Consider the following 13,159-nt stretch of genomic DNA (forward strand, 5'->3'; position numbering starts at 1 on the left):
AATTTCAGCTGTGATTAATAATAGCAGTATTGAGGATATTACATCAAAAATCAATTAATTCATTATAAAAATATAAAATAAAGTTTAAACAGTTAGAATTTCGTCGAATGACCGTTGTTGGATAACACAGCTGCGCATATCCTAGGCATGGAGTACGCCAAACGCTTGCATTTCTCGAGAGGAATGGACTTCCAGGCCTGTTTCACAGCACTCCATAATTGCTTCGTATTTGACGAATTCTCTTTGCTTACAGCTTCTTTGACCTCTGCTCAAAGATTCTCAATTCGATTAAGGTCCGGTGACTGAGCCGGCCAACCCATAACCTCAACTCCATTTAGAGCAAACCAATTTTTTGCCAACCTGCTGGTATGTTTGGGGTCGTTATCTTGTTGATAGACCCATTTCAACGGCATTTTCCATTCAGCGTGTGGTAGCATAGTCGACTCCATTATTTCAACGTACAATTTGGCATCCATGTTTTCTTTAATCCAAAATAACGGACCTGTACCATAGTAAGACAAGCACCCCCATACATTGATTTTGGCACTTCCATGTTTTACCATCCGTAAAACATATTTAGGATCAAATAAAGCGTTTGCTGACCTTCGTACATACTGTCGGCGTCCTCGGGAACCAAATAAAACAATTTTTGTTTCATCGGACCACAATATGTTGCGCTATTTTTCGACTGACCAATGCAGGTGCTCTTCAAGCCACTGCTTTTATTCACAAATGAGTATAAAATCTTCGGTTGCAACCGAACTTAGCCCCTAGATAAATGATCAGGTAAGAACAGACTTACCTATGTATATATATGTATATATATATACATATATATATATACATATGTATATCATATACATATGTATTTGTTTGATGTTGAATTTATTTGTTAAAAAAAATGTGATAAATGAAGAAAGGTCGATTTTGTGTAAACTTCACTTAAACCATCCACCAAAATAGTCTCTTAATAGATCTTAAGTTATAAAATTACGACGAAAAGTGACATTACTTTTTGTATTCATATACATACATATATGTAGATATGATAAGTAATCGTTGTTATAGCATATTTCTTCCAAATAAGTATGTCATCAGTGTAGGCAACATGAACTCGAGTTTACTTGAGAAATGGAAAAAATTAACGAAAATCTCATATCCATAATACAATGATTCCCTCAATCACGGGGTAGAATATATTGTAGTAATAAAGCTAAGATGCTGCACTCATATGCTACACAAAACCTATTTTCCACAGTTCTTATAGGAGTTTACTTCACAGTTTTACAAACATATTAATACTTGTATAATGAATCCCCTTTTACTGAAGCAGCTTTAGTTTATGATTCTGCATTTTTCACAGCAATAGGATTTCACGGAATTGCAAATAAAGTTTGTATTTTTCTTTAAACAACGCACCATGTTATCTAAAGTAATTAAACTTAACTATTCGAAGTAATAACTAGTAACAATTTTCCTCCATATACACCGAGTACAAAAATTATCTAGGTTAAATAAAACATACATACATACATATGTACATATGTATGTACGTACTATAGGAAGACAAGGGTCACATTGGAGGGAAATATATTAGAGGTAAGCGAACAAATGGTAAGAACTTCTTTGGAACCGTCCAACGGAAAGTATGAAATACCGCAAAACGCTAAAATAATTAAATGAAAGAAGACTTATTATTATACCCTGAACAGGGTATATTAAGTTTGTCACAATGTTTGTAACACCCAGAAAGAATCGTCGAAGACCCTATAAAGTATATATGTATATAAATGATCAGTATGTTGAGCTGAGTCGATTTAACCATGTCCGTCTGTCTGTCTGTCCGTCCGTCCGTCTGTATATATGCGAACTATTCCCTCAGTTTTTATGATATCCTTTTGAAATTTTGCAAATGTAATTTTCTCTTCAAGAAGCTGCTCATTTGTCGGAACGGCCGATATCGGACCACTATAACATATAGCTGCCATATAAACTGAACGATCGGAATCAAGTTCTTGTATGGAAAACTTTCACATTTGACAATGTATCTTCACCAAATTTGGTATAGATTATTTTCTAAGGCAAAAATGTAATCTCCGAAAAAAGATCAGATCGGATTACTATAGCATATAGCTTCCATACAAACACATATTAAATGTTACTTGCATTATTAAGTTACTAAAAGAAATGCACCTGTGAAGGGTATATTAGCTTCGGTGCAGCCGAAGTCAACGTTTTTTCTTGTGTTTTTTTTTCATTTCAAAAAGAAAAATTGGGATCTTTTATTTCAATGCAAGTGGATAAGTGGAACAAGGTATTATTTCAGATTTTTGTCTAATATTCGTTTTTTTGCAATAATTGAATGAAAATATTAAACGATTAAAGTACTTTCGGGTCGCGCAGATTTTGAGCAAGCGTGAGAGAGAAATGGCAAACAGTTATGTATTGTGCTTTCTCACGCCATTTTATTAGAATTGTAAGCTGTGTTAAGTACGCGAAAGTGTTGTAAACAACAAATATTCCTAAATGATTATGTATGTGTACACTTTGTTGTTGAAGTTTTGAGTGCGGATGTACAGATGTTTTTGCGGTACATTCGGTGGCGATGCTTCCTCTTGATGTGAACTGTGTGGTGACAACTATTTACTTGCATAATATATGTAAACATACATACATGCATACGTATATACCAAGCGGAAGGGATGGTTGCATGTACCGCTGAACGGAGACACTTGCCGCGAGTTACAGTTAAGTGCTAAAATTGTTGAAAAGTTTGAAATGCCAAAACGCGAGTTCCGTTGTAAATGCTTCGCCAGGCGGATGCATGACGCCTCTGTTGACTTGCGCTGGTTTGTGTGACGAACGACGTTTGATGATAGTGGCATGTGGCATGTTGCTGGTAATTGTTGGCGACAACCATGCTTTCGCTCCGCCTCCATGCACTGCTATTTTTCGTTTTTTACCCACGCTTCAACATTTTAATACTATTATTAATATTGTGTTAATGTATGTGTGTACATATGTATATACGCATGTTTGGACCGAGAAATTTTCAATGCTTCTATGTCAAAGTTTTCTTTTGTTTTGAGTGGCAGTTGTACTAAGTGCAGCAAGTTGCAAGTGCCGCAGGAAATTTTACGCAGTCATTGTTGAAATTATGTAATTTGTAAGTGGGAACATTTTGCATTTTAAGTTTTTATTACCCGCCATCTTGGCAAATGTTTTGTTCTTTCTTTTGCAATACCAAATTGCTGTATTTTAATTTTGTTGAATGCAACCGTAAAGGCGTTTGCGCGCTTGTGACATTCAAGAAATTAGTTTGAAGTTTTAATTTGACAGCTTGCAGTCTTGGTGGTTTTGCGAATCTTTCGGCAACGTTTGGTTAATGGCAGTTATGGCATGGCAAGTGTAAAATAAAAGAGACAATTGCAAAAAAATATGGAATGAAAGACAAAATACTTGCAAATTCGAATGTTAGAATTTGTAAATAAGGTAAATTCGAAAACAATTGTTACAGAATTGAATGGAATTATTTGTTTGAAGTTTCGTACTTTTCACAAATGTCTTCTCTGTTTATTACTAATTCATTTAAATTACTAAATGAGAGTAACACTTTACTATGAATCTGAATAGAATTATTGAAAAGAAAGGCAAAGGATAGCAAATTCCCCTCAAAATACAACTTTTACTTCTTGCCTTAGGGAATTTCTGATAGGGGAAATGCTTGGTATAAAATTCTTAGAGAAAAGTCTAAACGAAACAGTTGGCAGTTCATTTATTCTATCTTATATTAAATTTCATATCCCAGATCATTTATCGAGGCAGTTCAGACCTCTACTATCAGGTTTTCGACAGTTAGACCGAAGTTCCTTTCTAGGTGGTTTGTAAGGTTTATTGACTTTTTCTTAACTTAATTTTAAATCTATTGAGTCTATATATAGACTTCTTAATATTAGAATACCTGGACAGCTGAAAATTAGAATACCTTAATATTGTGCGAAGAGTGTTATAATTTTTTAATTCTTATTTAAATATATAAAAATGCTAGAATTACGCTTGGTCCCAATAATATAGGTTAGTTTTTTATAACTTGTCTTTTAATACCTAAATTGAATACCTACTATGAAATGGAAAAAATTCTAAAATTAGTAAGAAAATATTAAGATATTCAAGATTGAAGCCATTGTACCGTTGTGAAAGTAATGGTTGCGAGTATCGAATAATATGCAATGTGCCAGAGTCCATGACGTATACGCGATATGGATTTCACTTTTTTGCTTGTCTTATCCGTTGCAACTCAGTACAACCTTTATTCGCCAAGGTCCTGTGCAGAGACGATTGTATGCAACACACGTTGACAACACTGCCCCTCTTACTGTGACAATTTTTACACAAATGGCATATGCAACATGCGAATGCTTGAGAGACGAGGGATATGTGAAGAGATGCAGCTGGACATATAAAGAATACAATGACTGCCCTATCACAAACAGATGACATAAAATTTCCTCAGAGGATTGAGCGAATCAAGTCACCGATACTTTGCGATTTGCCCCGTCCATTTTCCATTGAGGGGTGCGGTTTTCGGTTTCGCAATCAAGAAACTATTGCCATTTCATGTCATTCAAATGGTATTTTTTTTGGTTTGCAGTTTTAACTATTTATGTTTCCTCGATATGTAGGTATGTTTCACCACATCTTTAACTCCTTCGCCAGGGCTCTTATAATTCCCGTCGCAACAACAAATGCTGCAAGGATATGAGTGCTCAATAATGATTGCAATTCTTCGATAACAACGGGCAATAAGTGCACTCGTCACAAGCTATCAAAACACCATGTTCCTTCGCTGCACACCGGGCAGACAAATTGGGAACTTTGTCGCTTGCATATGACAAATTTTTGCATCGCTCATAACAAGTAACAGTTTTATATACCCTTAATATGGGATATATTCAATGATTTCAGTTTTTGTTGTTGTCAAACTTTTTTTGTGATTTCGTTCAATTGCTTCTTCTGTTATTCCTTGATATCTTCATTCTCTCTCCACATCTTTTGGACAAAGAAGTTTTATGAAGTAACTTTCGTTGCTGGTTACGCGAATTTAGTTTAACGGCCAAAGTTTTTAGCTCGGTAACTAAGGGGGGTTCACTACAGAAAAGAGATTTGACACTTATACTTATTGGTGTAAACGAAGAATTCCACTTTTTTAGTAGCGATTAGCGTTGCGTGAAGTGATCGAGTGGATTGTATATGCGATGAGGAAAAATTTTCGCATTTTGGAATAACTTTCGTTTAAAAAGTACATAGCCACTATATGTACTTTTAAGGGCCACCAAAAATATAAATGGCATTATTATAAAACTACTTACATTATATTGCATACTTATTTTAATTAAATTTACGTACAGACTGATGGGTTGAAGTGAACAATATATTTAATGATACCAGCCATTTTTTTAATTTTCGTGTACTATTTGCTTTAAAAATATGTAATTATATGAAAAATTTTGTGGAATGGATATTGTATGTAGTACTAACAGCATAAAGACATATACCTACATACTATTGTGGACAAAACGTTGTATATTTTTCAATTTAAATTTTGAGCGAAAACCCATTCGGAGAAATGTATTTTTTTCAGGGCAAAGGTGCCAAATGTCACATCAAAATAATTATTAGTGTATACGCTTGTCTTTATGAAGAACATACAGTGCATTCGCCGATTTTCACAACGAGTGAAATTATTCATCAAAGAAGTTCCATTAAATTTTGTGTGCGGAATCAAATTTCTGGTGCCGAAACATTAAGAATGTTGTAAGAGTGTTTTTGATTGGTACAAATTATTCAAAGAGGGTCGCGAAAACGTTGACGACGAACCACGTCCAGGACGGCTATCAACATCAACTGATGATAAACACGTCAATAAAATAAAGGAATTTGTGTTAAAGAATCGACGATTTACAATCAGAGATCTTATTGACATCGTTGGAATATAATCCGACAGTTGTGCCTAAAAAAATTGAAAGCGCAAGTGGTTCCGAAATCATTAAATTTTTTCGAAAAATAGCAGGATGTCATGAAACATATGTATTATTGACGATCCAAGCCGAACCTGAAAAAACTACGTCAAAGCAGGTCGAAATTCAAGGTTATGTTGACAGTGTTATTCGATTATCGAGGTCTGGTGGCCTTCGAATTCCTTTTGATCAGCCAAACTGTTAACAAGGCATACTATTAAAGTGTTATGCATCGTTTGCGTATTATTCGTAAAAAGAGGCCGGAATTATGCGCTGACATCCTGTGCTTGTCGCATACTGCATTGACTCTTCGGGAGTTTTTCGCAAAATTTTCAACCAATATCGTACCGCAACCATCATATTCCCTTGATTTAGCAAACTCAAAGACCGCTCCTGGGAAACCGTTTTGAGTCAATTGAAGACATTACAAGTCAATCGCTACGCGCATTGAAGGCTATTTCGGAAATTGACAGTTGACTAGATGTGACTGAATTATTGGAGGACTCCGCAACGGAAAAATAAATAAGTAAGTAGATTTTTAAAAGAAATTAAAATTTTTAACTGATTAAACTATTAAATCAAACAAAATACGGGGTTATTTAAATATTTAGGTTAAGAGGTTTGCGTGTTGTTGCACTATTGTATAATATACTATTTTATAGAATATTAATTTTAATTAATTAATAATTAATATTTGCTGTATTATTAATAATATTAATAATTGCCATTGAGCAACATTTCCCGACAAAAATGTGTCTTGAAAGAATATAATATACATCAGAAGAAGCCATTTAATGGAGGTTTGAAGATTTTGTTCCTCAAATTAATGGATCTACCTCAAATGCCGAAAGTGTGTTGAGGCAGCCTCTTTCAATTCCTTAAAAAAATGTATGTTAAATTCGTATTTTAGAAAATGAATCGACTTTACTTTGGTACATATATTGTTCCATTATAGTTCGGAAGCCTTAAGTTCGAATAGTGTCAACTTTAATATTTTATCTTTAATATTTTACCTTATGCGTGATGTGAGGAGGTAAATTGGGTGTTTCAATTCAAATGTCCAAAAATAAAGAATTTTGTCTGACCTTGCAGCACTACCAAATGTCATGACAGTCTCTCAATAAAACAGGAAAAAACGTTAACTTCGGTTGCACCGAAGCTAAATACCCTTCACGGGTGCATTTCTGTTAGTAACTATGTGTTCAGTTTGTATGGAAGCTATACGCTATAGTAATCCGTTCTGAACAAGTTTTTAGAGATTACATTGTTGCCTTAAAAAATAATCTATACCTAATTTCGTGAATATATCTTGTCATATTTGAAAGTTGTCCATACAAGAACTTGATTCCGATCGTTCAGTTTGTATGGCAGCTATATGCTATAGTAATCCGATCTTAACAATTTTTTCGGAGACTACATTGTTGCCTTAGAAAATAATCTGTACCAAATTTGGTGAAGGTATATTTTGTCAAATGTGAAAGTTTTCCATACAAGAACTTGATTCCGATCGTTCAGTTTATATGGCAGCTATATGTTATAGTGGTCCGATATCGGCCGTTCCGATAAATGAGCAGCTTCCTGAAGAGAAAATGACGTTTGCAAAATTTCAAAACGATATCTTAAAAACTGAGGGACTAGTTCGTATGTATACAGACAGACGGACGGACAGACGGACAGACAGACAGACGGACATGGCTAAATCGACTCAGCTCAACATACTGATCATTTATATATACACTTTATAGGGTCTCTGACGATTCCTTCTGGGTGTTACAAACTTCTTGACAAACTTAATATACCCTGTTCAGGGTATAAAAAGTGGTCAAAGGAATGACCTGCGGAAAACTCAATGATTGGCAGGGTGCTAAAAGAAGGATTATTGCGAAGGGCTAAGGAAGAATATTGCAAACTCGGTGGTATTATGCTTACAGTAGGTTTTTCCGAACGTGTTCAGAAAACATTAAATAGGCGGGAAGTAAAAATATGGGAACCAGAAAGTTTAGATATACTTACCACATTTAAAAGCTAAACCTTTTTTTATGTTTTCCTTTCCCGGAATGTGTGTTTGTGAAAATGGTGAACTACTGAAAATTCTTTTAGAAAAATTAAAACCACTTTGTGTATGTATGTAACTAGTAGAAGCATGTATAGCTCAGCTGTCGTGCAGCTTTTTGGTGTGTAAGATTTTTTTTCATTCGTTTCACCTAATTTCATAGATTTTCGTAAATAAGCGATTCTAAACTTGTATTTGCCAAATAAATGTACTTTTACAATAATTTGGACAGTTTTTATCATATTGGAGTGTTTTTTTCATTTTTAGATTTTCAAATGACAGTTCAGGGAAATATAAAATATACGTGGATAGAGAAAAAAACTTAGTTCCTACATATTCACCGCATAATAGAGAATGGGCAATAATCGATCAAGAAACTTTTGTCATAAGTGCAGCAGCAACATATGCCAATAACAACAAAGTCCTCCATAAATTCAACGAAGAACAAGTAAGGAAGAGCTAAGTTCGGATATAAACGAATATTTAATATTCTTGCAATTGGCAAGGATTAAAGCTAGAGAAGTAAGTTCAGGAACTTAAGATCTGTTAAATATATGGGGTCTAGGGCGAGTTTTCATCCGATTTTATTCATTCTAAGCATAAATATACACCGGTTTAAGAAAAATACGCTCTCCCAATTTTATTTAGGTAACTGACACATTGGTCGATATACATATGTGGTATAAAGCCAGTCGGAATTTCGAAAGTCTTTATATTTCGCCCATTTTTACACTCTAACATAAAAATGTTAGAGGAAATCCACATACAAAATTTGGCCATCGGTCGGGTGGGTCTTTATATTTAAATTTTCCACTAAAAGTGGGGGATGCCATGCCTATCGTCCAATTTTGACACAGGATTCATTGAAACATTTTTATACCATCTCGGGTTTTAAAATGTCTCTGGCGTATATAGTTATTGATTTATTGCCCTTTTAGTAGTTTTTAATAGTACTGTTATATGGGGAGTGAGCGGGGTTATCTTACGTCTTCATCTCTTTTCACACTGTTGGTAAGAAGAGGGCCAGTTGCCCTTTATCACTGCGATTGCCTGTGTCCAATTACAGTTCTATACCTTAATTTTTTTATAAGTTTTCGGTTAATAACGGTTTATGGGCGTGGCGATGGTCCAATTACGACCATCTACGAGCTTGTAATTTTTTATGCTAAGGATCGCGCATACCAAAGTTCATTAAGTTACAAATTTGCACAGACGGGCGGACAGACAGACAGTCACCCGGATTTTAACTCGTCTTGTCATCCTGATCATTTATACATATACAGATAACTTATACTTATCTCTATTTGTTCCAGGTGACACAAACGACTGTTAGGTGAACACAACTATTATACTTTGTAGTAACATGTTGCAAGAGTATAAAACATTCAGACACTGTTATTAAAGTGCTGCATGAGCAGCAGAACGCAACCAACTTTTGGCCTAACCTATTGAAAAATTTCAATTCACGCTTTGCTGAGCACTCGCAGCTCTCGAACGTACATACATACGTCGAGAGGATGAGGGAAAAGCTGAATACAAATCGAAAAAATTTCAATCGTAATGCCGGAAGAAGGGCAAAAAACGAGCTAGTCTTGAGCGAATGATAATGGAGAGGAAATCAGAGAAGAATTGCAACAACCGCCAACGAGTGACAAAATGACAAACAACTTTATACTTTGTTATAATATTGTTGTACATGGTTTTGTTTGTTACGCAATTGTAGCAACTTGCAGTCATTATTTTGAAATGAAACAAAAATCTGCAGAAAACAAAAATAATAAACCAGAAGAAACAACGGGAACAACTAATAACAAGCTGCAAGCAAACAAATCTGAAACAATAATATGAATGAAGAGACACCACTTGCAGATTGTATACAAATTGTATGTTCATATGGCATTTTATTGAGCATTGAAACTTAAAATACATAATTAATACAGGTGAAAAATTGGTAGAGCAAGCAAACAACAGAAGAAATCTGTTAATCCAGGTATTCTCTTTTGCAAAACACTACACATTTTTCCATTTTTACTAACACTTCATCTCTAATATATGACGATGTTTTGGAACCATCTTTTGATGAACTGGTGACAAATTTCCATATTTAATTCTCATTTTTCTTAATGGTCCTGATAGTAAATAGCTTCGTTTAAGCCAATATCCTTGCCCACAGATGTTGAACATTCACCTCTTGCCAGACAGTCCAAGATTTTCAATTTTACTTGAAAATGGCTTACCTTTTACCAGTCTTTGAAGTTTTCGGCATTTTGTGAACTGTAGTAAGGGCAAATGATAGCACGAATAATTGATAAAATATTGCGAGCTAATAAACTTTAAACACTTTAATTAAGCAATATTTAATGTAAATATCATGTGAACATAATGTGTATGTAAGAGTTATCGAATAAGGTGATTTCCCAGTTACTACTATGTATGTTCATTTCAGCAATGGTGCAAGTGTGGTAAAAACAAACATAATTACAAGACAGTGATTAAAATTTTTTTTTTTTCAACCGTGAAACTTCAAATTCGTGTAATAAAAAACCGTGTAAAAAAAGAGTTGGGTGTACTATGTTTGAGTGGATTGAGGTTACTCAAGAAGACATTTATCGCTCATTACATTCACACGGAGGCACGAGTCGGGCAATTCTCTTCACATTATGTCTCACAAATTCATCATGTGCGTGCTGGCCAAAATATTTTGATTAACTGTTTTTTATCCTTATTCTCCCATTTTGGAAATACTTCTGTTATATTATTTATATTTGCATATTACATACAAAACTAGATGGAAAAATTTCCGAACATATTGTAAAAATTAAATTGAAGCCGAGCGCAATTGAAACCATGGAAAGAATTTCAGGATGGAAAGGAATGCCGAATTGCGTAGCAGAGAACTCTTACGAATAAAAAAACGAAGGGTTCGTGTCGTTTTCGGTTTGGGCGACAACAGTCTTCGTGTGTATACCGGTACATAGTTATTGGAACGGTGACCATTTATTATTTTAAGTCGTCATAAATTAATAATAATTGCACTATTTTGTAACTCAAATACATGCATGATTTGGGAATATGTAATAATAATACCCAACGATTACCCTCCTCCCGCCCAACCGACGCGTGGGCGCAATCCGCGAACGAGCGGTATTAGCCGAGTCATAAAAGGCAAGAGAGTTTTAAGCGTTGCGATCTTAAGCTGTTCAGCTACAGAAACAAAAATTTCAAAGGCCGAAATTAAGAATTAGATAAAAGTTTATAATTTTTAAATGTTACTTATTAAGAGTAGATAAAATAATTTTTTTAATGGTAAAGAGTGAGTCTGTTAGGTCAAATGTGCTGGAATAAGAATTGAAATCATGACATATACGGCGGAATGGTTCGTTAAAATCAAAATTTGTTCGAGAAAATTTTAAAAGTGAGGGTCTAAACAGACTGGAACAGACGAGCGGGAACGTTAAAATTAATATCAGATAAGAGAGATGGGCTACAGACTGACCTATTCATGAGTCCTCAGAGTTCACAGTAGAAATATGATGTTTTTTATAGTTGTTCGCTTTATACATACATACATATATATATTTTTGGTAGATCAATCATGCTTTTATCCGAGTTCTTTTCCTTGGTCAATTAATCTTATATCAAAAAACCGGACCCGCGCGAACTCTATAAATTCGAAATTGAAGCTTTGCTAAAATAAAATGAGTGAAATACAGCGAAAAATATGCGGAATGTTAAGTTCGCTGTTGTTGTAAGCTACAAATGTTGCATAAAGTTTTGCAAAACATATAATTTTAATAGACACTGTTATGTCATGAAATATATTCTCTTTATATGAACGAACTGTGCGTTTGATTGGCTTCAATTATTTTCAATACCAAATGAATATTACTGTTTGCAAAGTTTATAGCCTACGCCAGAAACAGTTATGCTTGTCATAAGCCTTTATTTGCTGCACGTAGTGATATTTTATGATATGCAATGCGAAATATGGCAAATGCGTGCAAAAATTCAAATTTTTAACTATTCCACTTTTCCGTTTAACTACAGAAGCGATAATAAAAGTTTTTACTTTATTCAATAAAAACGGACATATGAATAGTTCTCGCAAAAATTATTTATTATATAACACATTGAAATTGGTGCCACGTGCTTTAACTGCTGTGCGCAACACCATTTGCTTAAATTTTTAGATTAGAATAACGGTATATCAGTTAAGATCCAAGTTGCGTCATAAATTCGTCATACCTTACGTTGATAAATTTACATTCACGTACATGTAAAACGGAAATTTCAAATAGAGATAAAGGTGGAACAGAATGGCTAATTACATAAACCAAATGGTAGAGCTGACTGACAATTTATTAATGTTCTAAATTGCTATTATAAGGAACGCTACCTAATTAGTGAATATGTAATGTTGCAAAGATAAGCAAAACCCTTCGTCTGATTGGTACTTTACGAAAACGCTTTCTGGTGTCCTTGATTATCACAATATGGATGCTGCATTGCATTATGCACTAAATGAGAGATTGCCAAAGCTAAGAACGTTTTTAGTTTTTCTTAATCCTTTGTCGGCTGTTTTATTTTATAATAGCTGATCCAATGCTGCAATTTAACCGTCTCACATTATTTACTTACTTTTTATTTACCTTCTGACTATAACATTCGAATTTTCGAATGACTTCAATCAGGTCATCACAGAGTATTTCAATTATGCTTACGAGATAAAGATGTTTAGAGTGTGCAGTTTGTTTCTTACCTGAAAGAAAAAAACACGGTTTTATTAGCAATTACAATAAAAAAGAAAGAATAAAAGTTCTTGCTAGGAAAATAAAGAAAATTCAGTTTATCAAAAGGCCATCAATGAGCAAAATAGTTGATTGTCAAAGTCCATTAAATTTGTTAATGTTATTTTATCCTTACAACTTAAAATGTTAATTGTAAAAAGGAACACTAGATTGTATTGTACTTGAAAGCAGTTAATAATAATTCGAATTAAAAATAATGTGAATAAGTTTTCTATTTTCAAACCTTATTACAGACTTCAAAAATATTACAATTTAATTTATTTTTTTTATTATTTGCAAAA

At 34.0% G+C, this 13,159-nt stretch overlaps 1 protein-coding gene across 1 annotated transcript in view; it reads right to left on the reverse strand.

Moving 5' to 3' along the window:
* Window positions 1-13,159, reverse strand: part of LOC120781985 (matrix metalloproteinase-2-like) — a 204,892-nt gene that overhangs the window by 147,131 nt on the left and 44,602 nt on the right. The window contains exon 3 of the mRNA XM_040114155.1: window positions 12,709-12,829. Coding sequence (XP_039970089.1) covers window positions 12,709-12,829 — 121 coding nt within the window. The remainder of the gene's footprint in view (window positions 1-12,708; window positions 12,830-13,159) is intronic.

Source organism: Bactrocera tryoni, unplaced genomic scaffold (assembly GCF_016617805.1).
Source record: "Bactrocera tryoni isolate S06 unplaced genomic scaffold, CSIRO_BtryS06_freeze2 scaffold_826, whole genome shotgun sequence".
In the NCBI taxonomy this organism is placed as follows: Eukaryota; Metazoa; Arthropoda; class Insecta; order Diptera; family Tephritidae; genus Bactrocera; species Bactrocera tryoni.